This window comes from Python bivittatus, unplaced genomic scaffold, assembly GCF_059951505.1.
Source record: "Python bivittatus isolate LINGU-HERP-01145 unplaced genomic scaffold, Pbiv_v1 ctg000350_np1212, whole genome shotgun sequence".
Taxonomy (NCBI): domain Eukaryota; kingdom Metazoa; phylum Chordata; class Lepidosauria; order Squamata; family Pythonidae; genus Python; species Python bivittatus.
Genome location: NW_028277074.1, coordinates 12,518,223 through 12,545,771, shown reverse-complemented (window position 1 = coordinate 12,545,771; position 27,549 = coordinate 12,518,223). Strand labels below are relative to the sequence as shown.

The 27,549-nt window shown below is 38.3% G+C and overlaps 1 protein-coding gene across 1 annotated transcript in view; it reads left to right on the top strand.

Moving 5' to 3' along the window:
* The window catches only part of SAMSN1 (SAM domain, SH3 domain and nuclear localization signals 1), an 86,440-nt gene that overhangs the window by 7,852 nt on the left and 51,039 nt on the right, over nucleotides 1–27,549 (top strand). Inside the window, exons 3-6 of the mRNA XM_088144447.1 lie at nucleotides 5,739–5,779; nucleotides 10,533–10,576; nucleotides 20,672–20,748; nucleotides 25,060–25,122. Coding sequence (XP_088000573.1) covers nucleotides 5,739–5,779; nucleotides 10,533–10,576; nucleotides 20,672–20,748; nucleotides 25,060–25,122 — 225 coding nt within the window. The remainder of the gene's footprint in view (nucleotides 1–5,738; nucleotides 5,780–10,532; nucleotides 10,577–20,671; nucleotides 20,749–25,059; nucleotides 25,123–27,549) is intronic.

Here is a 27,549-nt window from a genome sequence, read left to right as displayed (position 1 = left end):
AAGCTCCTCACAATGTACAGAGGTTTCCACTACAAGTCCAACACCCAGAGACTGGACACTAGCTGGAAAGGGGGCGAGCAAGGTCTCGTGAGTGTCAAAGCCACTGTCCTGGATGAAACCCGGAGCATTTAGGAGTACATCAGTAAGATGGCACCCAAAGATGAGCTGCTGAGAGAATGCCTGAGGCGGCAGCAAACATGGGAGGAAGTTCAAGTGGAGGAAGCGCAATGGCAAGACAAGCCCCTGCATGCGATGTACCATTGAAAGCTGAGGTGGCTGACATTAGGAAATCGTACCAGTGGCTGGAAAGGGCTGGACTGAAAGACAGCACTGAGGCACTGATCATAGCAGCACAAGAACTAAGCACCAGATCCATAGAAGCAGGGGTCTACCACACTAGACAGGACCCAAGGTGCAGTACAAAGCCTTAGAGACAGTCCAACACATAGTGGCAGGGTATAAGATGCAGGTAGGAACAGCATACACTGAATGGCACAACCAATTAGCTGGCATTATGTACAGAAACATATGCACAGTGTATGGACTAGACCTGTCCAAGTCCAGGTGGACTTGGTCCACAGATTCTACAGAAGGTTGTGAAGAATAACAGGGCTAAGATCCTGTGCGACTTCCAGATCCAGACAGGTAGGTCCTGGCCAGTCAACCAGACATCGTGGTAGTAGACAAGGACCAGAAGACAGCAGTGGCGCTAGATGTAGCAGTGCCAAGTAACAGCAACATCAGGAAGAAGGAGCATGAGAAGCTGGAGAAGTAGCAGGGCCTGAAGGAGGAACTAGAGAGAATGTGGAAAGTAAAGGCCAAAGTGGTCCCAGTGGTGGTAGGATCACTCAGAGCTGTGACTCCTAAGCTGGGAGAGGGGCTCCAACAGATCCCAGGAACAACATCAGAGCTCTCTGTGCAGAAGAGTGCAGTGCTAGGAACAGCTAAGATACAGCACAGAACTCTGAAAATCCCGGGCCTCTGGTAGAGGACCTGAGATTGAGGAAGACACATACCACCCATAGGGATGAGAAGGGAATTTTATACACACACACAGAGATGCTTTAAGCTGCAACACAGGACTATTGCCACTTTGTTTCTACAAAGCTGAACCAAAATTTTCATGGACCTAGAGAGGAAGTTGGGAAGCAAAGAACAGGTTCTTCAGCTGTTGCTTTGATTGTTGTAGCAATTATGCTACAATAAGGGTAAGAAAGAAAAAGAAAAAAAAAAAGGCCCTGTGTTAGTCTCAAAGAAGATAAAGTGTATGTGTGTGTGTGTGTGTTTGTGTGTGAAGGCATCCATGTGTGCAAATATCTGGGAAAGCAAAGGAAAAGCACCAGTACTAGTGAGGAGGGAACTCTTCCTAAAAGAAGGCAGTCATTGATAGTCTGGTTCTCACAGAACCCAGCCAGCAATGCTGGGTTTTCCTTCCTTACATGAATGGGATGGGCAAGAAGCAGGGGAATGCAGTGGCCAGAGTCCCCACTAAGGACCAGCCTAGCTCTGTTGTACACTCATTTTGGATGGGCCATCAAAAAATTCTAATCTGCAGAAATGATATTACTGGTTTACAGTGATCCCATAGCTCAAAGCAAGCAGATTTTATCAGAAACATATTCACAGTAATAAAATAAACGATCTATCATTTCAGCCCTAATTTGGTGAAATCATGAATTTCATACCTGAGAAGGTTTATTTTTTCTTTAAAAAAATACTCATCCTTTAAAAAAATAATTAATTATTCCTTGGTTGAGAATGCTAAATCAGTTTAACTGCTCAACTTCAGCTAGTTTTAATGAGAAACAAATATCCACTTTGATCTCTGCAATTTTGTTTAAGGAATGTTTCATATTGTAGCTTACTAAAAATAATGTCTCTGCTGTGTCACTCTGTTAGCTGCAGAATCAATATGGTTATTTATAAAATAGCTTCTAGAAATGGAAAACAAGGCTGGTGAAGATGTTTCAGCAAAGCCCCTATGGAAAAATGCTGCTTAGGCTAAAGCACAATGTGAAATCTCTAATCTGTTATTCTAGTGGGAGAGTTATTAGGCCTACATTCATATGAAGCTCTAAGCTTATTAAATCTATTTGTATTCTCATTTTGCATTTGGTCAGTCACCAACTGAATATTACCACTTGATGCTTAGAAGACAACCTATCTGTATTTAAAATATATATATATATGAGGAATTTTTCTTTAACAGCTACAAAGAATTTTGGTCATCAACCCTGATGAAAAGAAATGTCATATACAAAGCTATATATGTAACACACATCTTATAATGTATTATTATATCTCTAACTCAGAGAGCTTCAGTAGAGTTGGAGAAATGGCTAGTGTAAAGCTCTACTGTAAAGGAATCTAGTTACACAGATATATAAATAGAAAGTCAGAGGCAGAGAAACAAGCATCCTTGGATATTTAAGTAAATAGGAGGAAATAGAGATCACCAGTAAAAGATAAGTAGCTTCTTAGCAGATAATGTAGAACCTGTCAGGAAATCAAAACAGTGGGGCTTCCCTAAAGAGAGGAAATTGTTCTTAGATGGAAAAAACAAACATAGAGTTTGGGAAGGGTATAAAAGTTGTGAATGTAATGTATTCCATGAGACCCTGACATGTAGAAGGGGAGAAAGGAGAGTTTGGAAACAATGGGTAGGAAAGGGAGAAAAAAAGGAAATGGTTAGCTTAGAGTAAGAGACAACCTAACAAGATTAAGGTCACAGGGACACCTGGGGGTCAAAAGTTAAAAGTCAGCTGTGACCACATGATCAGAATCCTGCTCCTTTTTTAACATGCATTGCACATAAAAAAGATGGGGGTTTGAACATGTGGCTGCCATCTGACCAATACCCCGCCCCCCCGGATGGCCTTGAAAAGGCAGTCAGAGCTTTAAAACAAGAGCAAGAGTCCTGAATAAGAGTCAGCTTAAGAAGATAAGTAGAGATAAGACACAATGCTTTAAAGTAAAGGACAGACTTTGTAAGAAGTGAAGGGCAAAGGCACAGGGCCTTGGTTGCTTGGCTAATGTGGAGATGAAGACCTGGATATTTCACCTGTGAAGAATGTCCAGTATGTGTTGGCTGGGGAAGGACTGAGGACCAGGGAAAGAGGAGCAGATGAAATTTGCAATGGCCAATAAGGTGGGGTCTGAAAAGGATCAAGTAGCTAGAATGAAGACAGTGAGAGAATGATCCATCAGATGTTTGCAAGACAACTGTGGTTTATGAAGGGGGAAAGAGTTGAATTGTTTGAATATCTGCTGTGTCTTAGAACTATACTGCTCTTTTAAGTAGACTTTTCAGCTGTTGGGCATGTGAGAAAAAAAGATTGCTATCTCTGAGCCAGCTTCTCAAGAGTGAGGAATTTATTTCCATTGAATCAGTAGTTACTGTGGTTAAAAGATATTTGTACTGTATATCTATGTAATGCTGTTCATTGATATGCGTAGTTATTGGGTCTGATTGCAAGTAGTAAAGCTATTGCTGTTCATAACCAAAAGGTATTCTTCTTCTTACTGGATGCCTCAGGATGGAGGGCAATTACTTACAGATACCCTTTCTGGGGGAAGATTTAGTAGCAATCTTGAGGAGCTGAAAGAAATTCTGCTTGGGAAATCTCTGAGAGAATTGGGATGAATTACTGTGAAAAAAATAATAATGCTATTGTGGGACTATCTTTACTACATAAACAGGAGTATACCTTCTCAAGATGCCAACTATGTTGACTTCCAAAGAGTCAAAGTTTTCTGTATCTTTTAGTTACCATCTAGTGGTCAGGTCATCTGGACTTTTGTAGTCCAGATCTAGTAGTCTTTGTTTTTGAGATGTGAGCAAACTCTAACTTTCATGTATCTTACTCAGCCTGGCCAATAGTGAAGAATGTGGAAGTTACATTACAGCAAAGTCTATAGAATCACATTTTGTTAATCCTGCCATATTGTACCTAAAGGATGTGGTCCAATTGTGCTGAGATATTCACTGTACTGAAAGAATTGAAAAGAAAACATATAGTATCAATATTTTTTTTAAAAAAGAGTGAAACCAGTGCTGATATTTATATTCTAAAATTGGTATTATATCTTTTGATTTTTAAGTAAATATAAAAATCCACCTGTTAAACACCAGGAGGCATTTTTCATCACCCTGTCCAATCACAAACTCATTTGACAAGTGCCAACAGGATGGTAATAAATTGGTGACACTGAGAACTAAATATGAATACGCTTAGGAAAAAACCCAAGTTAGTGGATGTACAAAAAAATTCAGAAAATAAACCCCAAGGAAGAAAATACACTGATAAACCCTAGTAAGTGTTAAAAGTGCTCAGTACTGACAGTGAATTGAAATAGGAACAAAAATTGAGGAAAGGGGCAAAAGAATTGATTATTCATCTTTTGGGAAGTATGATATAGCATTGACTCATTATTTATATACTTTTGTCATTCTGTGCCCAAACATTTGCTTAAATGTGTTCTTTATAAATATTTTTGGGACAGAGCTGTACCTGCTTTGAGAATGTTTTGGAAAAAGTATTTCAGAACTCAAATGAGCACAGCTCCTCTGCTATTTGTTAAGGCAGTCTCTTCCCTTCCCTCCCTCCCTCCTCCACTTCTGCACAGCTGAAAAAATATGAGGCTGTTTTAATGAGTTGGATCATTAAAGCAGTCATGTCATTAATATAACTCTTAAAACTTCTGCATCTTTTTGTTCCTGCAGAAGCCTGAAGAAAACATGCAGCTGTTTTAATGAGAGGTTCTATACTTTCACACATGTGTTCTGAAGTACTTCTTTCAAATATTGTTGAACTGTATGTAGATCTAATGGCTAATGTACTGGGACTTCTCTTTCTTCCTTGTCTGATGGGAAGAATCCAGCCCTCTCAATACTGGCTTTCTCTGTGAACAAGGTCATGCTGTTGATGATGGGATTCAATCCATTGTTTCAACATCAGTTCCAAGGGGCGGTTTAGGTTGTTCCATAATGTCTGTACTGTAATTTTTCCTTCTGCATTCATCTGGTCTGGGGCAGTACGTTTTTTGTTGTAGGAATTCAAACTTACAGAAAGTTCAGAATCAATCCTCAATGTTTATATCAAATGTGGTACAAAAACTGGGAGAGCAACTTCAATCACAGCAAATGATGTGCAACTTCAAATATATCAAAGCATGTATTTCCAGATTTGGTGCCTGTATAACAGAATATTTTAGGAGTTTTCCCCTACAAGCAGAGAGCAACTCTCCTATGTGAAAAGTCCAGGAAAAGTGTTGAAGGGTTAAATGTAAATAAAAAGTTGATAATAAAAATATTATCACAATACTTTGCATCATGGCCATTGTCAGCCAACTGTGCTTTCAATTTATTATGGCATGAGCTTTCATTACTGCTTTTTCTGTAAAGGATTTTCATGTAAAGGGTTAACAACAGTATCCCTCTCAGAAGTAGTTGATCAAGAGAAAGATATAGAAGTATATAGTTATTTTTCAATAGCAGTTTGTTAACAGCATCTTCAGGTATTCAGAGTGCTTCAAATATATTTTCTTACAGTAACTTGGAGAGATGCTATATGGATATTCTCTCCCAATTCCAGGTTCATATCTTGTCTTTGTGCAGAGTAATAAATATATTTTAAAGAAGTGTTCTGTTATAAAAGCACTTTATAAACACATTTTAATAATTAATCCTTCAAACAACTTAAAACTAACCTATTTTTTCCCCCTACTTTTTCTTAAAGGAATGTTCTAATACTGGAAATGTACCGGTAAAAGAAAGAGAGTAAGTGAAGATCATTTGCACTATTATTCTATGTTTCATACTTTGTCCACTCATCTAGCCTCTGTTCTTTTTCTGGAATGTGCAGACATCATGTGGACAAAACAATGCTTAGTGAATTTCAAAAACTAAAATAATTGCTCAGTTCATCATGAAGTTCCTACCGTTTTGCTTGCAGTTATAAACCTTCCTTTCTACAATTTTGGCAGGATAACTTATTGCATTTACTTTTATTTATTACAATTATTTTTATACAATTCAATGCAGAGACTGAATCACTGTTTCAGTTAGTTAATATTAATCTGATTTTGGTATACCCATGTAGGACTACCACATCTAGGCTGCAAAAATTTGTCTGATCACCAGATGGCAAGAGATGTAGACTTTCTGTATCTTTCTGCTGCCATTTGCTAGTTGTCCAGATTTGTAGGCCCTGCCATTTTGTTCCAGAGGACTTACATAGTTATAAATTATTTCTCAGCAAGCTTATACCATTACACCACTGAACTGACAATCTTCTGACAAGTTTTCCCATCGCTCTTCAACCAACACAAATCAGTTTGCAAAATGATTTGGGATTAACTGCCAAACCACTTTATTTTATTAAGTAGTGACTTTGTTTGGACAAAGAGATATGTGAGTCTTACGTTTTGCATTAACAAATAGTAAGCCTTTGACAATACAAATAGTAAGTACTTTTAAAAATGCTGTTCTGCAAGAATTGAAGCTTGTAACACTATTTTTTTTAAATAGGTATCATCTATTTCCACTAAAATCTCATCTCCTACATGATTACAAATAGATCCATCCTGAACAGCAGCAGGTGCAGCAGGCTTTCCTCTGGAAAGAAGGAAGCCTGGCTTGAGCATATTGTTCAGTTGGGGAGTGGAGGGATCTTAATAGATTTGGGATTTATTCAAGTAGTGTAGACATTCCCAGGAAAGGTGGTGGAAAAGTTGTAGTCCTAGCTTTGAGGGAAGTGATATAGCACTGCATATATTTTGCAGACTGTAGTTTTTATTATAAGACTCAGTTTAGCATAGTGGTTAAAGGCACGGGGCTAGAAACCAGGAGGCTGTGGGTTCTAGGCCTTGCCTCAAACAAAAAGCAGGCAGTTGACCTGAAGACACACACATGCAGGTTCCACTGTAGATGCCATCTGTGATCCCTCCAGCAAGGACTGGAAAAAGCTTGTGCCTAAAATCTTGTAAATTATATTGAGTTAGAAGGAGGAACAGCTTGATCTAGATTAAAGCAGTTTTCTATATTATTTAACATTACAAATATTTAAAAGAAAACTTTAAAACAATGCAGTTAACTAGCAGAAATAAAATGAATATAAACCATTTTGAAAAGCACATCTTCACAGTGAAGAGATGTTGAAATATCCTCTTCTGATCAACTTTATTACATACAAAAAAGAATCATCTTCTATTTTTTATCTAATTGTAGAGAGCATAGTTGGGGTGAACCAATGGGTTCATCTGTCAGCTCTTTAGCAATCAGAGAATGATCTGGCCATGATAAGGGACAGATGTTAATGTTCTCCTGTTTCAGAATATGTCACTTCCATTCTGAGACAAAAACGAGGTCTAACATTTTGCCACCCACATGAATCAGGGCCATGATGATATGGAATGAACTAGTGGTTGTCATGGTAGCCATGAATACCTGATACAATTTATGTAACCTCCCCCAGCAAACGTAGGTTGAAGTCCCCAAGTGCTACAGGTTTTGGGAACTCTGTTGCCATCCCTGCAATGAGATTCTGAAGTCTGGAGAGGGATGCTGCCGTGTAGCATGGGGGTTGGTATAACAGTGTAGCTGCCACTTGTTTCTAGCACCAGCCTCTGTAGAAAAGCCTGACACCCAGTATTATCTGCAATACATTGCAGTCTGGTCACATGCATAGACTTTCAAAATAACACAAAAGCCACTTCCTCTCCCCTCTTTTGCACTGCTGCCTGATGCCAAATCTAAAACCCAGATGAGGAATTTCCCCCCCCCCCCCCTGCATTTGCCCTTGCAGGTCTTGGTTGGTGCAAGCCAGAATTAACTTCTCACCCAGGATTTTATAACAGGCAGACTTGACATTAAATAGCACAAGGCATTTGATTATCTGGTAACCTGCCTCCCAGGATGATAACAAGGAGCTGAAAGCTGAGAGTATATGCCTACCTTATTGGCCTCTGCACATCACTCTTTCAGTCTGCATCACTTCTTCAAAACCTCCCTTGATTTCGAGGGTCCCACCCCAATCAGTACCCTTGGGAGTAATAATTCCACTCATCCATCCTATCCCACCTCTATATCCTAAGGTGTTGCATTTAGGAAAACACAAGGCAACCAGCCTAAACACATACATTCCCAATGATCCAGCAACCCAAACTATTCCACTCACCTCCTGGTTGGAGAGTTTCATCTTGGGTTCATACTATTGCAATGCCACCTTACAACTTAATCTTTCACTTACACGGAAAAGCACCTTCTCTGGGTTTTGTTTTGTTTTTTTTGCTTGTCTGTTTGTTTGTAATAATGTTATTAAAGTTTATAAGTACAAAGAAAAAAGACTAATACAAACTAATAAAAATATGGAACATGAAGAAAAGAGAAAGAAAAGTGCAAAGAAAGAGAAAAAAGGAAAAAATAAGAAAAAAGATAGATAAAAGAATGACTCCTCCCCTCTCCAGACAAGTATCAACAACTTCAGTAACTTAATACCTTCTCTTGTGTTTCAATTAAAAAAAAAAACTTATTCCCATATTTCATCTCTTATCAATAAACAAATTGTAAAAACTCATCATTCAGTCCTATTCAGTGAAAGTCCATTGAGAGCTACTAGAAATAATAACATATATATTTTAACCGTAATCAAATAAATCCATTTTGTATTCCAACTTATCACTTTCTCTGAGGAATAAAGCAAAAGAAATCTCTCCTCGTTTATAAACAAATCTTTAAAGCCTTGTCATTCAGTCCTGGTCAAAAATCCATTTCTATAGTGGCAGACAATCTTGAAAGTAATTTTTGAGTACATTATTCCCAAACAGATTTTATTTCTTCTATAGTCAGATACTACTGCTCCATTGTATCAATAGGTCTTTTCTTTAATTGTAATCCTTAGTTCTCTCTGGTTCCCTCTAGTCAACCTTCAAAGTGTCCTCTGATCATATGTTTATTTTCCAGTCAGCAAAACTTTTCTATGGGAGGATTTCTTACAATTAATTTCAAAATCTTCATATATACTTTTATAAAATTTTAAACCCAAAGAAAATATTCTTTCAAGTCCATCTGGTCTCTTAACTTTCCAAAAATAACATTCTAGTCCTTCTTTTGCTGTTTTCCAAAAATTAATTTTTTTCTGTATAGTCCTTAAACTGACATGAAACTTCTTTCATTAGGATAGAAGTAAGCTGTCCTGGCATAGTAAAAATTGCCCTTCAGAAGGTTTTTAACATCCAAAAGGTCAATAACAAGCAATTTCCTAAGGTAGTTAAGAGAGGAAGTGGGCAAACCCAGTGTCCTTTTGAAGGTGCCGAACCATGGCTTAGGCAGGATGATTTTCCCCTGGCTCCCAGAGCATTTAAACCCACCCAAATTTCTATTCTACAGTCTCTTCATGGGGACCCCCTGTGTGAAGCAAACTTGTGGGTGATCCTAGACCTCACCTTAATCCAGAGAGGGGTTCCAAGGAGCCGATCCATTCACTGGCTTCTCTTTCTGCCGCAGCTGTTGGCTCCACTCTTGTGCAGCCATCTTCAGTACGCCATTGCTTCCCCAGAAGTCCCAGAAAAGCACCTTCTTTTCCACCCTTCACTACTATTTTCACTCTCTGCTTCAACATAGTAAATAGGATAGCATCCTTCACCACACTTAAGAACATCAAGGTTGAATAGACAGTGTACTTCAGACTAATGTAGCGTACATAATCCTGCAGTCCAACATATTACAATCACTGTCTGCTGCCCAACATGCACTGCTCACTCTGTCTAATCATAGGGTTGGTTTATCCTAGTCTAACGCTGGAAGCTAGCCATGCTCTGTGTGCTAGGATAACATTAGCAGTAAGAAATTCATCATACGCAGTGGAGAAAAGCCACTACAAGGCCCATGAGCATTAAAATAATTACTTGGATTGCTGGTGAAGGGAAGAAGAAGATAGATATTTTGCTACTGTAGAATTTTGAAGTCCTTGTATAAATATTCCAACCCAGTTACTGCTGATACAAATTTACAGTGGTAGAAAAAAATGCTTTAATGCAAATTAGGTTTTTGAGCAGCAAACAATGACCACTTTGCTGCTATATCTCATATCAGATAATACTTTTTTGGTGAACTATGTAGTTGAATTTTTTTGTATTATAGTCAATGACCTCTCCTCACTGCATACATTGTATAATATAAGTCAACTATTTATGAAGGATGAAATAGAATCCAAATGAGTTAGCTTCCTCCTAACTATCTGGCAAATGCTTGGCAATTAATAATAGATGGATAGAAAATTAAGCTTGGATTGAGAGTAATTTACTCATCCAAAGCATAGTCAGCTTTATGATAAATGATATAGTCCTTTCACAAATTTACTAGGATATGCATTTTTGTAGGTACAGCTTATTTAATCACAAAAGGTCATGGTGTTTAGGCTGCACAAATGTAATTTCAAGATAACATAGTGAAATCCTTCTTGAAACTTCAGAATAATTAAGTCAATCTTATTGTTATTATTTGTATTTAATTTTATTTTCCCCTCTTTTAGGTCCATCCAGGAGCCAATGTCAGAAAATGGTATTGAGGTATTTGGTCAGTAATTCAGTTTTTGTTCCATTTTAGCTGTTGTATTGTTTCTTAACATGCCATTAAAGGAGCATTCCAGACTTTTTGATAAAGTGGCTGCTGATTCAGAAGTCTACTGATTCAGGATTATACCAACTTTAAATCTTGATGCAGTTATGCACCCCAGAGAAACCAAGCCTGTAACATGGGGGTCCTCCTCGATTCATGTCTCTTACTGGAAAAGCAAGTGGAAGCTGTGCCAGGGACAGCTTTGCCCAGTTTCAGCTGATGTACCAGTTGTAGCCTCACATGGAATAGGAGGCACTAAACATAATTGAATTAATACAATTCAAGCCTTTGCTAACTCACAAGTGAATTACTGCAATTTACTCCATTATAGGGCTTGCTCCTGAAGATCATCCAGAAAGACCAACCATCTGGTCCACAACGCACACATGCTTATTGTGCAGTCCTAATGTTTCTGTGCTATACCACCGCTATAGAAAATGCAATTCGAGTTGCTAGTCACTACCAATAAAGCTTTGTATGGATTGTGGACTCACATAGAATGCCTTTAACAGATAGATTCTGCCTGCCTAGCCCAGAGAAGCAAGTAATGTGAAGATCTCTTCCTACCACATTTTATTTATTAATCTCATATACATGACTCTGGATGGCTAAAAATGAAAACAAAATAAAAACAGAGTAAAAACACAACCAATAATTAAAAACATAAATAACATAACACAGCATAAAATAGCAGCCAAGAACAATCACAACACCTCACAATCAGTATAACCAAGAACCAGACTTACCCACACTATCAGGGCCCCAGACCTGACAGCAAAGCCAAGTTTTTTAATATTTTGCAAAAAGCCAGCAAGTTTGGGACAAGTCTGATCTGGGGGGAGGGGGGCTGATGATATTCCAAAGAGTGGATGCCATGGCAGAAAAGGCCTTCCTCCTGGGTCCTGGCACTCTCTTACCAGATCCAATGGGATGGGTAAACACCATTGGGGAGAGAGTCCCAAACCATGAAGGACTTTAAAGGTAACCGGCAGCACCTTGAATTGTATCTAGAACCATACTAGCAGCTATGCAGCTCACAGAGCAGCAATGTCACATGTGCCAAGTAACCAGCAGCCATAACATACCATTCCATCACATTTTATATCAACTGAAGCTTCCAAATACTCTTCAAGGGCAGCCCCATGTAGACTGCATTGCAGTAATCCAATTAGAAGATGACTAAGGTGTGAGTGATTAGGAGCAGGGCCTCCTGGTCCAGGAATGTGTGCAACTGGCACACAACACGAAGTTGTGCAAAGGCCCCCCTGGCCTTGGCTGCCACCTGCTCTTCAAGCAGGGAACATGAGTGCAGCAGTACTCCCAAACTGTACATAGGATCTGTCTGGAGCAGTGCAACCCCATCCAGAACAAGGCATGGAAGGTCCTCAGAACCAGGGGGTCCTAAAACCCAAAGCCACTTGGTCTTACTAAGGTTGAGTAAAAGCCTGTTGTTTCCCCTCCAGACCCCTGTAGCCTTCAGACATTGAAACCGGACCTCCATGGCATCACTCAGACAGCCTGGGGTGGAGATGTACAACTGGGTATTATCTGAATACTGCTGATATGTCACCCCAGTGGCCTCATGTAGATGTTAAACAGGAGAGGAGACAGCACCAAGACCTGCGACACCAGACATAGCAAGGGACTGCAGGCTGGATCTCTCATTCTCTATCAACAGCCACTGGAATTGGCCCTGGAGGAAGGAAGAGAAGCAGTACAATTCAGTGCTGCCCACCTGCCAACCCCCAAAGCTAGTCCAGAAAAATACCATGATTGATGGTATCGAAAGCCACTAGAGGTTAAAAAGAACAAGGACAAATGCACAACCCCCATTCCCCTCACATCAGAGATCATCCAATAGTGTGATCCATGCTGCCTTAGTCTCATACCTGAGCCTGAATCTGGACTGAAGGAGGTCCAGATTATCCACTACTTCCAGAATCATTTGAAGCTACTGTGCAACCACCTTCTCCACAACCTTCCCCAAAAAGGGAAGGTTGGAAATTGGACAGAAATTATCCAGTACTTTGGGTCCAGCGATAGCCTGTTGAGGTGGGGGTTGGACCAGAAAGGAATTAACAACCACCAAGACCCAACTACATATCACTCCCTGGGAGGCCTTACCCAACCACAGGGACATGGATCTAACTTAGAAGTGGCTGAGCTAACAGCCATCAGAACCCTGTCCATTTCATCAGACCCAATAGCATCAAATGCCTCCCAGATAACCAAGCCAGACCTTGTCCCAGTCACCTCCCCAAACCTTCTACAAAGTCAAACATAGTGCAAATCTCATTAACTTTATCCATTAGATGCCTTGCAAATTCCTCAGTGCAACCATGTAGGTAAACCATCAAGCCATCCCCACCCAGGAGGGCTTGAGTTATCCTAAAAAATGCTGCCAGGCAGAGAAATATTGACATTTCACCACCTTTACCACTACAACGTAGGCTCAAATAGCCATCATGGTATGATGACAGGAAGATCAATAGTAGGCATTCTCTTTTCAAACAACTTTCCCTAAGACTAGGGCAGCCCCTTTTCTCAAGATGAAAGAAAACTGGCTACTTTGGAAGGCCTTTGGAAGTTGAATATGTTACTCAATCATTGCCATAATGGTTGGCTATAATATTTTTATTAGCATTAGCATTAGCATTAGCATTAGTAGTAGTAGTAGTAGTAATAGACTAGACAACCCGTGACCCATTGGGTCATCATTTCAGAAATATTTCTTTACCTAAACAGAGAAACAGAATGACCAAGGGCAAAAAAGCAGTGGGAGTGTGAGCAACTTACCACTTGCTGCCAGCTTCCCCGCTGACTTTGCTAGTGGGAATCTGTCAGAAATCTTCCTTTCTTCCTTCCTTTCCATATATAATATAGGCTTGCACCATTTTCCCTCCTCTCATTACCCTCAGAAAAGCCCCAGTGAAGCTGCCACCTCCTCTCCCCCTCCCCCTCCTCCTTCTCCTCAGCTGACCAGCAGAACTGCCTGCCACTTTGCTGGGAGGAGGTAGAACAAAAGAAGCCAAGGACTGTGAGGGAAAGTGCACCCTTGCTCCCCATTCTGGTGTGTCCCCAAGGGCCCCCTCCCTCAAGTGAGGAACAGGGCTCACCCATCAATCACCAGCATCCCCCAGCCAGGCCTACCTTGCCAGCAGGCATCTGAGTCACTCCTTCATCCTTCCCTCACTACCAACTGCCATTAAGAGATTTCAGATTTCTGCCTCAGTTCTAAAGCAGCCAATCGCTGCTTGCCCGTCAGCCCTTGCCACCAGCTGACTGGGTGTAGGGGACAGAGGGAGGTGGGAAAGGGGTCAGGAATATGCCCATGATGATCATGTGACTTGGGCTGACTGCTGTAGTACTGAAGCAGCCACAAATTTCCCAAATTTCAATCCTACAGGAGTAATGGGTCCAAGAATTTGGATGCATTCTGTAAGTTAGCCCATTAGAGGTACCTTGGTTCAAAAATTGTTGCCCTATGATGCACCGTTTCACTCATTTGAAGGTTATAGACACAAGAGTTTTAGTAGTATACAGATGATGAGGATGAGGATGAAGAAGATGATGACGATGATTCTCTCTTTTGTTATGTTTACATTATGTACAGTGCCTGAACATCTTTGGAATTAAGGCAATTAACTAACTAAATAATTGTCAAGAAATCCCATGTTGACAGTGCATTCCTATAATTGTTCGTTAAGAAATAAATTATATTGAAGTGAATGGGATTTACTCATATCTAAATGTATAGGATTACAATCCTAATTAAACGGATATACTGCTAATTTTCCATTCTTAAAATGGCAATTTTCACTTGTTAGCCCAAACCATGAATATGATTTTTACACTTCATTTTATGAAATTTCTGAAATTCTCGATCAAGGGCCTTTATATTATGATGTTCAAAAACATTTTGGTGGTTGTTGTTGTTGTTTGACAGCTTGCTTTTACAAACTGATAATTTTCTACACATTCCAAGGCATGTAGCTGAATTGTTCATAAATTTTAAAACACAGGTTTTTGCTGAGCCATGGCAATCCATCATAAAAAGCCTATTGAATGCTCAGTGGATTTTGCAATTCAGCAGGATTTGCATTCTTTCATATTCTTCTAAGTAGATGACAGTGAGTGGATAGTATTCACATTAATGATGCTTTCTAATAGAATAGTTATGAATTTTTGTTCACAAAATCTTCATATTTAATGATATAGTATTGTGTAAAAACTGTAAATATAATGTTATATCATACAAACATTTGATTGCTTTATGCTGCAGCTAATTTGCCTGCTGGATAAAACAGCAGCTTCCTTTGTTTGTTAGGGAGCAATTTCATGGGTGACAAAGTTAATCATGTGGAAGAACTCTCTGAAAAGGGGCTGGGCTGGGCTGGGCTGGGCTGGGCTGGGCTGGGCTGGGCTGGGCTGGGCTGGGCTGTCATTCTGCAGTTACTACAAAGTTTTGCCCTATAAGAAAGGATTCTTTATTTACCAATTTGCAGAGTTATTCATACCTAAGCTGTGCCCAAATGCCCACCAAAGTGTTGTAAAGTTCCGATACTCGAAAGGAAAACATATATTAACAGTATAACAAAGGAACAGGTTGCACTCGGTTAATTTGCTTGTGGAGAGAGTTTAAATTTGTGAATATTAGTGCAATTCCTTTTATTCTGGGTTTTAAATCCCCATTTCATAGGGAGGAAAAGGAAATAAATGTTCATATTGCATGATTACTATGTATTTATTGCCAAATTTTAAATACAGAACCCATTTAATGAAAAAAGAAGGCATGAATATGACCAGATGTGAATGTAGGTTAAGCCTATATAATGGCTGTAAAGATGGTGAAGTGGCAATATTTCTTACACTTATTGGGTTTGCAGAATACTATCAAGTGGTCTTGTTCAAGATTACTTGTCACTTCCTTTGTTTCTCCACTTGTTTCTCCTTGCCCCCTTTTCCAAATTCAACTGATGTGAGAATTAATATTTGACCTCATGGAACACTAGAATCACTTTTTACTTTAAGTACCCTAAAGTCACAAATATAAAATAATTTATTCATGACAGATATAAAATAGTTCTGTCATAAGGCCTCCCTCATCCATGATTAGATTGCTGACAGAGAAGGATGACCTGCCATGCACTCCAAAAAGGCTCTGAAGGAAGTAGGTTATGTGGGCTTCAGGGTGGGTTATAGTACTGAGAGGGTTTTGATCACATTTGTAGATGACCTCTGATAGGCTCATTTGATTCTGGCATTCTTTGATTTCTCAAAGGCTATTGATCATAGTATTGGTCTGGGCTGAGGGAGTTGGGAATGAGGGGCCTAGTTCTTCAATGGTTTTCTTCCTTCTCCTGAGGCCAATTCTAGTTGGCATTGATAGTGGGAGAAAGGTCTAGTCTTAGGCCTCTGCTCTGAGGTGCTGCAGGGCTCAACTCTCTTCCTGACCTTATTTAACATATACATGTAACTGCTGGGTGGGATCATCTGTCAGCACAAAGTCACATATCATCAATATATTGATGATATCTCTGGGCACTGGGCCATCCAAGTGACACTGTTGAGTGCTCTCCCAGTGCCTGGAAGCTGTGCAGACCTAAATGGGTAGGAACAAGTTTCAGTTCAACCCTAACAAGACAGAGTGGCTGTGGGTTTTATGGCCACTTGTATCTAGTGAACTTCCATCACTAAATTCTGGATTTGGTGACCCTCTCCCAGCAAAGTTGGTGCACCATCTGGGGGTCCTTCTAGACTTACAGTTCCTGCTTGAGGAGCAAGTGGCAGCTGTGGCTAGAAAAGTCTTCACACAAATACATCTTGTGCACCAGCTGTGTCTGTTCCTAGATCGGGAGGCACTGTTCATTGTCACTCATGCTCTAGTCATCTCCTGATTGAACTATTGAAACAGAACATTCAGAAACTTCAGCTGTTTCAGAATGCAGTGTCATATGCAGTATTGTGCACCCCATGGTAAACTGATGTAAGCACCACTGTTATGTGAGCTGCACTGGCGCAATTCAAAGTGAGCCTGGATGAGATAGCAGATGGAAAAACACATAATAGCAATCCCACTGAAGTCAGAAAAGTAGTGTACAAATGTTCTTAATTTATAAAAATAACTATTGTAGAACCCTAGGGAAATACCAAGTTTTGTTTAATGGTTGATAAGAACCCCTACCCCTACCCCTACAAATTTCTATCTGTATGTATGTATGTGTGTGTGTGTATGTATATATACATACATACACACACACACATACATACATACAAATAGAAATTCATTCTGTTATTAACCTTTTCTGGATTAGCTGACATCCTGTTAAGGCAGCTACATTAAGATACACATTCACTAACATTTGTGACTTGTTTACAAGCAAAAGTGTTTAGAACAGAGCTGACAAAGTTTGAGAGGTTATGGATGCAACTCTGCCTCCTAATCTTCTGGAGGGCTGCAGGAGGCTGTGACAAAGTTTCAAAAGGGGAGGTTTTTTCACAATTTTGGGGATTTCAAGAGTTGGAAGGGGAACATGAGGCCTCCATGAAGCAAACTGCTTTCATTCCCATTCTGAAAAATATCCTTAGATGTAAAAAAATGACCCAAATCGTGGTACTGATTTTCTGTCCAGAATGGTGAAAGTATGATAGTGTGATTATAAGGGTTTTCTAAGTATTAAAAGATCAGAATGGAGGCAGTTTGCCTCCTAGTGGCTGGGTCTCAATCTTCCTTTTCCATTCTTAATTCTGAAATAATAAATATGCTTAAAACTGGAAATATTGCCATGAAATTTCAGCAGTAAAACTTGAGACTTTGGAGGCTGTAAATGGGTGCTGGTGGCCCATTACAGCCATGGACTGCCCAGCTTTGGCAGGATTTAGATTAGCCATTTCTATCAGTGCTTAGTAGAGGCATTAAGGGGGGGGGGAATTCTGGATGACTTAAACCCCAAAAGATATTAAATCAAGAATCTTGCTTTCAAATATTAATAAAATTACACAGATGACAATCTGTAGAAATTGACTGAATATTTCTTATGTGAAAATGTATATTTTACTCAAGGAATGTGCAGTAGTGAGCAAAAGAAATTAAAGGCAGAGGATAAAAGAAAATAAAGTTAAATATAGTTTACTATACCTCTCCATGCTTTATTTCCACTCTTTCCATTCATCAATTTATACATTGCTTTTCATTGTTTAAACTTTTCATTTCTCTTTTTTTGATGATGTCTTCAATTCTATTCAACCACAATGTTCTTGGTTTCCCTTCCAGATTAATTTACTCTTCTTTTAAATATTAGTTTGGTGATTCAGTCCTCATTCATTCTCTATACATGAGCAGACCACTTTAAAAATACTTTTTTCTGTACTGATCACTCATTTTTTTTATTCAATCCACAATAATTCAACTCCCATTCATTCTTGACTCTATGGCTTTTTGTTTTACACATATACTATGTAAATATCCCATTTCTACTGTATTTAATTTCTTTTATATTTTTTCTGCAATATACAGCTATGATTTCCATAAGTGTAGGCAGAAGCACAGTCTTATATACAGGAATTTCATTACTTTTAACAAACAGTCATTTCTCACAAAAGGTTACATTTCTATCAGTTTCTGCATTTGCCCCAAACAGAACACATTCCAATAGTCCAATGATTAAGGCAAGTGGTTAGAAGTGACTAAGGCATGAATGACTGTGAGTAGAGCATCCCGATCCAAGAAGGGGCAATAGGTGCATAAGACAGATTTGAGCAAAAGCCCTCTTGGCCACAGCTGTCATGTGCTTCTCAAACAAGAGCTGTGACTCCATAAGGTCCCCCAAATTGCACACCGGCTCTGTTTAGGATAGTGCTATCCCATTCAGAGTCAAAGATGGAACATGTCCAGATCTGTGGATTTTAGGGCCACAGATCTGGACTGTCAAAGATGTTCAGTCTATGGGCCCAAGGGGCATAGGAAGAGAGAGCAGCTGCGAATATAGGGTGTTTGCATAAGTCCATCTTGTGCACCAACTGTGCCTACCCATTCCTGAATCATGAGGCTCTGCTCACAGTCACTCATGCCTTAGTCAGCTCTCATTTGGACTATTGCAATGTACATGGGGCTGCCTCTGAAGTACATTTGGAAGCTGCAACTGATAATTATTCCCATGTAACACCACTGCTTTGTAAGTAGCAGTAAACTTCTGGGTGCAGTTCAAGGTGCTGGTTGCCACTTACTGTATAAAGCCCTTCATGGCACAGGGCCAGGACTTGAATATCTGTTTTGGTTTTTTTTTTCCTCCCAGGCATTGGGTCCAGGATGTTAGTTGATCCCCTATGTAAGTTTCACAGTCTATTTTAAGTGAGTTTTGCTTAGAACATGGTCACATTCTATTGTACTATATTGTATTGTGGTTCTTTCACTTTGCTTTATTTTATGTCTTTGTATTTTATTGGCTGCCCAGAGTTACTAGGTTGAGATAGATGGCCTTATAAATTCTATAAATAAATAAATAAATATCCACCTACAATTTCTCCATGGATTTTTCCATCTTCAATAACATTCTACCAATATATGAAAATTCTTCTAGTTGCTCAAATTTTCCTACATTTATGTATAACTTATAATCACCCAATTTAAATTTTCACTCCATTTTTCCTGTTAAACAAAACTACATTGGTCCTTAATATATCAATTTTCAGAATAATACTTCATGTTTTATCATACATTCAATCTTAAATTTGCTGCAATTCATTTGAGTGCTCAGCTGACAGCACTGCATCATCTTAAAAAAAAACACACACACATCATAAAAAAATCAAATGAACCATGCTTTTATAATCATTCCTTTGTTAAGTACACACATAAGATTTATGTTTAAAACATATATCAAAACATACCTTTTTTTAAAGCTACACTCATCAAACAACTTATTAATTTATTTATTTGTCATATTTATATGGCTGCCCATCTCACAATCAGGAGACTCTGGGCGGCATACAACAAGTTAATTACAATTATCATACACTCTTGGATATCCGAATAGTCCAATCACTTTTTTCTGTACTGTGTCATTTCTTTCCCACCCATCTAGACATATCACTTTCTAGAACATTTCTTTCAGATCAAATTTATTCATAAAGTTACACATTTTTTCCCTAAATGCATCCTTGGTTCATTCATGACCGTTACTCCCTGGAGCAGAACGTTCAGCTACTTTTGTATACATTCACAACAATCTACATGAATGACATCAAATTGCTATTTTCTGATGAGAATTTTTGCTCTTTTGTTAATGATTAAACTGACACCTACACCTACATCTAGAATTACTACCATAATTCTACTCCACAAAATCAGACCACCTTCATTCAGGTCTATCACAAACACAAAATGTATCTCTTTTTCTTTCTTTAATTACATTCACTAATTTATGCTTTTTATATTTACTCCACTTATAATCCAAGTCACAATTTTCCCTATGCTGTGGCCATGGCTTTAGTCAATTGACACTGGCATGTTTTTTAGTAAGACAGAGAAGATGCAGATTAGCTTACCAGCTGTGTCATACCAATACAACCTGAAGCATTTCCTACTACTGTTAAGGCACAGCACCAGTCAGTTTAGACACATTTTGGCCAGTAAAGTTAATTTTAGCCAAAGCATGCTCTTGCTATTCTATGCAAGCTTTCTAATCTAAAACTACCTTATAAGTCAACAACGTATTGCTCCATTTCACCAAAATAGCGGGTACAGGCAACTGATACACTTAGGATATATTATCATCACAGCATTATTAAATGTTGATAACAAACCAAAGAACCAAGCTCTGCTTTCAAAAATGGACAATTGTATTACATGAAGATAAAAATCCAAGAAGAAACAGGAAATAAGATAAAGCCACTTAAAGAAAACTTCCTCCACTACAATGCAAACATTTTTTGTTTGTTTCAGTTCTTTATTAACATCTTTATAAAATTAATAATTCTTGATATAAAATATTTAATAGATAAGAATTCATTTCCTTATAATAACCATTTGTAATTTTCAACCCTCATGGACAGAAAAAAATGAAGATTTTCTTATTGGAGAAAAGTTTCATGAATTACAAGAAACAAGAAAAGAAAACACTGCATGTCATGTAAGTCCTTTGTCTTAGTTTGTTATGTCTTTAAGATTTTTTTTTTCCGTCTTTGAGAAAATGGGAACACAGTTAATCTTCTGCAGTATGAAACTATAATGTATTTAATGTAATGGGGTTATGTGACTGGTGTGGAGTCAAGACTCGGGTGTGAAATGAGGGTCACAGATTTATGGCTCTTCCTTCCTTCCTTCCTTCCTTCCTTCCTTCCTTCCTTCCTTCCTTCCTTCCTTCCTTCCTTTCTCCAGTTTTAAAGGAGTATTTTCGCTTTTTTCCCAATATATGCCTTGTCATATACTCATCTATAGCACTTCATTGGCAATGATGATGCAGTCAGTGGGGATACAGTCAGGATCTTGGGTCTGCCTAGCTCTTATCGGTTGCTGTAAGCTGCTGTAGCCATGCCGTCTGCCTGTAGTTCCTCACTGTTGTTTTCCAGGGCCATTCTATTTTTGGCAGTAGGAGTGTATGGCTCTTCCAAACTCAGATCTTCCCTTGTTCACTTCATTAAAGTAGCCCAACGTTTTTTTTTTTTCAGGCTTCCTTGTAAGCCTGAAAAAAATGTCACTGCTTTAAGGAACCCATTTATGAAAATTAAGGCTCTATGGGCTACTATGATGAGCAGAGAGTTGTGCAGATGTGAAGTCTGAAGCACTTTTTCTGAATTATTTTCAAAAGGTCCTAATTATTCTCTCCTAACTTTTCTTTTTCTTTTTAAAGTATCGTTTCTAGGATACTAGCCAAAGATCTCAGAAAGTTTCTTGATTATACTAGGTGCATGTGTTGGTTTTTAGTAAGATTTTAAAAATAAACTTAGAAAATGAGTTTTTGGGCGAGGCACTCATGTATTTGTGGCTGTATCCTATATTTGTAGGCAACAGAGTAAGGAGGCAGGACAACCAATAAGGGAGAAAGCATTAAACTCAGTCCTCATATCACATTTGGCTACTGTGTTGGTCCTTTCCTAACTGGAATCACAGGCTGTAAGGCATTGTGCCAGGTGCAATTTGGAAGATGATCAGAATGTAAATGGACATGGGATTGACGCAGGAAAGCAAATGGATGAGATTGGGACAGCATCAGCTTGTGGGTGGTAATTGCCAATGTGGGGCAAGCCTCATATCCTCTTTAGACTTTCTAGACCTTATTCAGTGATATACTTTTTTTTTTCTTTTATGCAAACATATGGATTTCATGTTTTGCAGCCTCTTAAAAATATATAAATGGGGTTGCCATTAAATCAGCATGCTGGAATTTTATCAGACTTAGACTTATACTAAATTATCTGATCAATCTGGCAAGCTCTGGGTTGGTGTATGTGTCCAACCCAGAAGAAACTTATACAAGTTTCTCAACTTGTATAAACATATACTGTGTCTCTAGGCACTCTACACTAATTAATCCACTAGTATGAACAGTTAAAGAGCCCCAACCCTATGGTCTGTGTATAATAATATAGAAGATAGAATGATTCATCAGTTGCAGAACACTAAGGAACAAAGAGGCACAGCGCAAACAGGTATTGTTACTGATGACACTATTATTAATTCAGAAATCTGTGGAGGTATAAGAAGAAATAACAGGGGTTCATTTCTTTTACCATTTTTGTTCCTAAGCCAGTTGGTGAATTATTACATAGCTGCTTACAATTACAGAAGTAACAATAATGTAACTAGAGACACCTCTACAGACATTGCCTGCTGTAGATTTTGAAGGGCTTCTGGGCACATCCTCAGTGGGCTCCACTTTGGTATAAGCCTATAGTAATTCTACATTATTATTATTGTTCATTGATGAAAATATGAAATATAAATAAAACAAATTAATAAAAAAATTGTGGCAGCAGTAACAGTTGGACAACTGTTCGGGTGAATCCCACAAAATTATACAACCATGACGACTTCAAATACCAGCTTTATATTTAGATGATTACAGCACTGCAAAATGTTTACGGGATTGGCTTTATTCAGTATAATAGCCTTTTCCAACTATGATCTCCAGATGTATTGAGGCAATTCTCATTTGCCACAGCCAATATTGCCAGTGGTTGGGTCTGAGGATGATGGGTATTGTTATTCAACTTATCTGGAGGGCACATACCATGTAAATATATTGTTTGCTTTTAGAATACAGGTAATCCTCATTTAGTGACCACAATTGGGTCCAGCAACTCGGTCATTAAGCAAAGAGGTTGCTAAGTGAAACTGCAACTGTGGTTATGATCTTATGTTAGGTTTCTCTTGCTTTATAGACCTGTGAAAGTCATAAATGTGATGATTGGTCATAAAGTTACTTTTTCACCATCATTGTAACTGTGAACAGTCACTAAATGAGACAGTCACTAAACGAGGGCTACCTGTATACAAAAACTTAAAAATTGCAACAGCAAAAACAGGGATACAAAGAAAATATTGAAATAGTTCCTTGTTTCCCAATGTGAAAAAAATAGCAGAACTTTTCAGAAATAGCTTAATAACTCTAGACCAGGAAGAAAATATTTCCAGAGAAATGGGAAATTGCTCACATAAATATAAAGAAACAGTAATTTATAATTCTTCAAGTGCTGCTCTAAAGAAAAAAAAAGTCATAATTTAGCTGCTTTGATATATAAAAGTGGAGTATATATGCATGTAAATGATTTAGGGGCTAAAGTTACTACTAGATAGCATATGTTGAATTTAAATCTGTTGACAAATGGCTTATGTTAATACACAATATTCTTAAAAGAGATTACATATAAGAGTAGTGCATTTATTTGGGGTTAATTAATGGTAGTCCCTGAATGAGAGCAACATTTAAACTTATCCAAGTGGTACACAAGTTACTCAGACTCTCCAAATGGGTGTGGCATATAAACTGGAGTAAGTAATACACTTGTGAATATTACACTTTGAGTATTATTGGAGTAAGTAAGTAAGACTCATGATCTATTGGGATCTTCCAGATGAAATGCAAATCTGGTATTTGTGAAAGAGGAACCCCTATTGGTCACAGAATATTCTAAATGGCAGTTTGCAATGGTAAGCAAATTTGATATGTCTCTGTGCCAGTTGTATTTTATCCATGGATGGGAAAAAGCCATTTCAAGGTGGTGGTGCCACTTTGAAAGCAGCAACGTATTTGTGGTTGAAGGTTAATCCATGCTCTCTCATTGAATAGGACTCTCAGTTCATCCCACCTCAGCTGCATAGCTTCCATACCACTGTGACTCAAATGCAGAACATCATGTGAACATTAGGAGTTTTCAAAGGTAGTAGACGTTTGTAACCCTAGTGAGCGTAGAAATGTATACTGTTTCATTTCCATGAAAAAGAAGAACAGATGTTTATTTAGATACAGATGTGAGGGGGTGAAGTAAGTTACTCTGGAAAGTTAGGCCTGATAGATCTTAGCTATTGGCCAGAAAGAGACAAGTGCTGATTTGCTGGTGATTTTCCGCAAGCTTCATAGTTTCTGCAAGCCTTAGAGACTAACATGTAAACAAACCTATGCTCATAGTGGCCTGAAATTTAAATAGATCTTAAAATACCCCAGATCAATCTCAGGTACATTTTTAACTGGATTGGGAATAGCTGGGAGTAGACCAGTTGGCCATTTGGAAGTGCCAATCATTTTAATAAGTTCTCTGCAAGGAATATTGTACCAAAGTTTGACTTCCTAACTTTCATTTTTATTTTATTTTTGATTCTCTGTTATTTATTTGTCAGTTAATAATCTGGCAGAAATTATACTGTGTTCTGTGGAAGCATTTAAAGGCACAGTGAAAAATTTATATTGTTCTGACTTGTGTTTTGTAAATTCTGTGTTAGTTTTCACTTTTTTCCTAATGCTTCAATTTTTAAAAAACTTACTCCAACTTTATACTCTCTACATATGTTGGAGTACAGACCTATCATCCTTAAATAGTATTATCCACACTCCTTAGAGACCATGGCAATGGGCCAAAATATCTGAAAAGCATAAGATGGGGGAAAGTTGCTAAATAACATTAAAATTAACTATGACCCTTAATATCAGAAAAAGTAATTAGAATAATGTAGTTTGTATTATCCACATATTGTTCTTTAAAATGTATTCCACTTTTCTTCAATTTCTATTTCACTCTAGTGGTATAACTTTTGTTTTATATTTTTTTCATTTTCAAGCTCTAGTGTTATAACTTTAATGATATATATAGTGGGTATATATATTATTATACATTATAATGTGTATCATTATACACATATAACTTTTGTTTTATATTCTTCATATTAAAAAAAAAAAACAGAACAAAATTCATTATTCCATACATATTTTCTTTTGATGGCCAAGGAAATTACTTTTGAACTGTGGATTCCAGCTCAAGATCATATTCTAAGTACATCCAATGATACAGTGAGATCCTGCAGTTTATATCTTTTTTGAAAACTATACCTTTTTTCTTGAAATGTAATGAATAAACAAGCAAAATTATTAAAAAATATCCATGAAGGTTTCAGGTATAAACCCCATGAGTGCCAGCCTTACCCTCCTATAACTGTGCTTTGACTTCCCATAATCCTTGCCTTGGAATCGTGGATGTCTGAAAAAAGCCAAGAATTGCTTTTGATTTTGCCAGAGAAATAATAAACAATAACATATTTAATTTTTGTTACTTTGACTTTCATTACACTGTCTTCTGGTGAGTTAATTGGTATGTATTTATTCTAATTTTCCATTATGCTCTGATGCTTGGTTTTGTTTTCCGAATGCAGTTTGTATGATATTGTCCAGGTGATTATTCAATAATAGATACTTGGCAACCATTGAATATAAAGCTTTATTTTAGTGTTTCACTTAAAGCAAAAACTAAAACAAACCAAACTAAAAGCAATCATTTCAAACACATCCCTTTTATTAACAGGTATATATTTCTTGTTAAGTATAACCATCACATTTATTATTTCAGTCATATTACTTCAGCTATATGTAACATTCTTCTGTTTTGCATAATAGCTGCTTTTAAAAGGAATATTCTTCAGCTATTAGCATAATTTTGAGCTAAAATGCAAGCAGAGACTTCTGGGCTGCAACACTCCAGATGACCAGTAGATGGCAGCAAGATATATAGGAAATTCTTTGCTGCAGTCTAATAGTCATCTCTACTTTTTCAGTTGGATTTTTATTTTTATTTTATTCATTTATCATATTTGTATAGCCACCCATCTTACCTAGTGGCTCTGGGCGGCATATGTAATAAAGCAAAATACATAAAAGCAAAATACATAAAAAACAATAAAACCACAATTTAAATTAAAAATAACAACAAAGTAAAAAATGAAATGATGACCAGCATATAGAGAGTGTATCAGTTAATGATCATATAACCATCCAACAGGCTCCACACTACCATGGGATCCCCAAACCCGTTGACAAAACCATGTTTTGAGGGCGTTCTGGAAGGCCAAGAGGGTTGGGACCAGCCTCACGTCGGGGGAATGATGTTCCACAAGGCAGGTGCTATGGCAGGAAAGGCTTTCTTCCTGGGACCTGCCAGATGAAACTCCCTAGCTGTCAGGATTTGCCTCTCCTGCCAGATTTGATGGGATGGGTAGATGTCACTGGGGAAAGATGGTCCTTCAAATAACCTGGTCCCATACCATGTAGGGCTTTAAAGGTCATAATCAGCACATTGAATTGGACCAAGAAGCAAACTGGTAACCAATACAGGTCACAAAGCAGAGGTGTAACATGGGCAGTTCTTGAAGCACACATTACTGCCTGTGCTGCTGCATTTTGCACCAGCTGAAGCTTCCTGAGACTTATCAAGGGCAGCCCCATGTATTGCTGTAGTGGCAATGTGGAAGACCATTGTTATTTCGAGGAGTTTAGGTGACATAGTTTGATTGCACATGTTAAGAAAGCTCACTTTGAATTATAATAATGTTTAGCTGGCTTGGGTTTTTTTTGTTTTTTGTTTTTTTTCTTTTACTTAGAAGTGGGGTGGGAGAGGAGAGCCCTCAGGATTGTTTAGGTTAAGCACTAGTTTATCTGTACAGTTCTCAGGCTCTGGAATGTTTTGATGAGCAGGTATCACTTCTGGTCAAGGTCACTTGCAGAGCCCCTGACTCCAAAACAGAGTCATGGGATTGCAGTGCCAGACTTTAGTAAAAAGCCCTGGCTTTGTCCCTGGAATGTGGAGTGTGGACACAGGCCTTGGGACTAGGTGCTGTGTCTAAACCATCTTGGGATCTCTCTGCTGTCGCCTTATGGTAGCTCCCGTCAGTAGGGGAAGAGTTTTATCATCTTACTTGGTATGTTGTTTTTATACTTTGCTTATGTATTTCTATTTAATTCTATCTTATGCTCTTATATTCCTGTTTAAATCTATTTGCTAGAATTAACAATAAAGCTTAAAATCTCCTTACCTACTGGTGTGTTCATTGTCTCTGGACCTAAAAGAACTAAAAGAACCACTTGTCTTGCACCTGGCCAGTGCTCTGACAATTGGGAAAACAACAGCACATTACAGTACTCTATCTGGGGGTGACTGTGGGCATGAGTGACTGTGAGTAGAGCCTCCTGATCTAGGAATGGGCACAACTGGCATACAACATGAAGCTGTGCAAAGGTGCTCCTGGCCACAACTACCACCTGCTGTTGAAGCAGGAATCGCAAGTCCAGAAGAACCCCCAAATTGTGCACTGGGTCTGTTTGGGGCACTGCAACCCCATCCAGGATCAAAGATCCCCAGATACAGAAGGCCCTAAAACCCAAAGCCATTCCAGGGTTTAGTTGAAGATTGGACACTGGATGAAAGTTATCCAGTATGGTGGGGTCCAG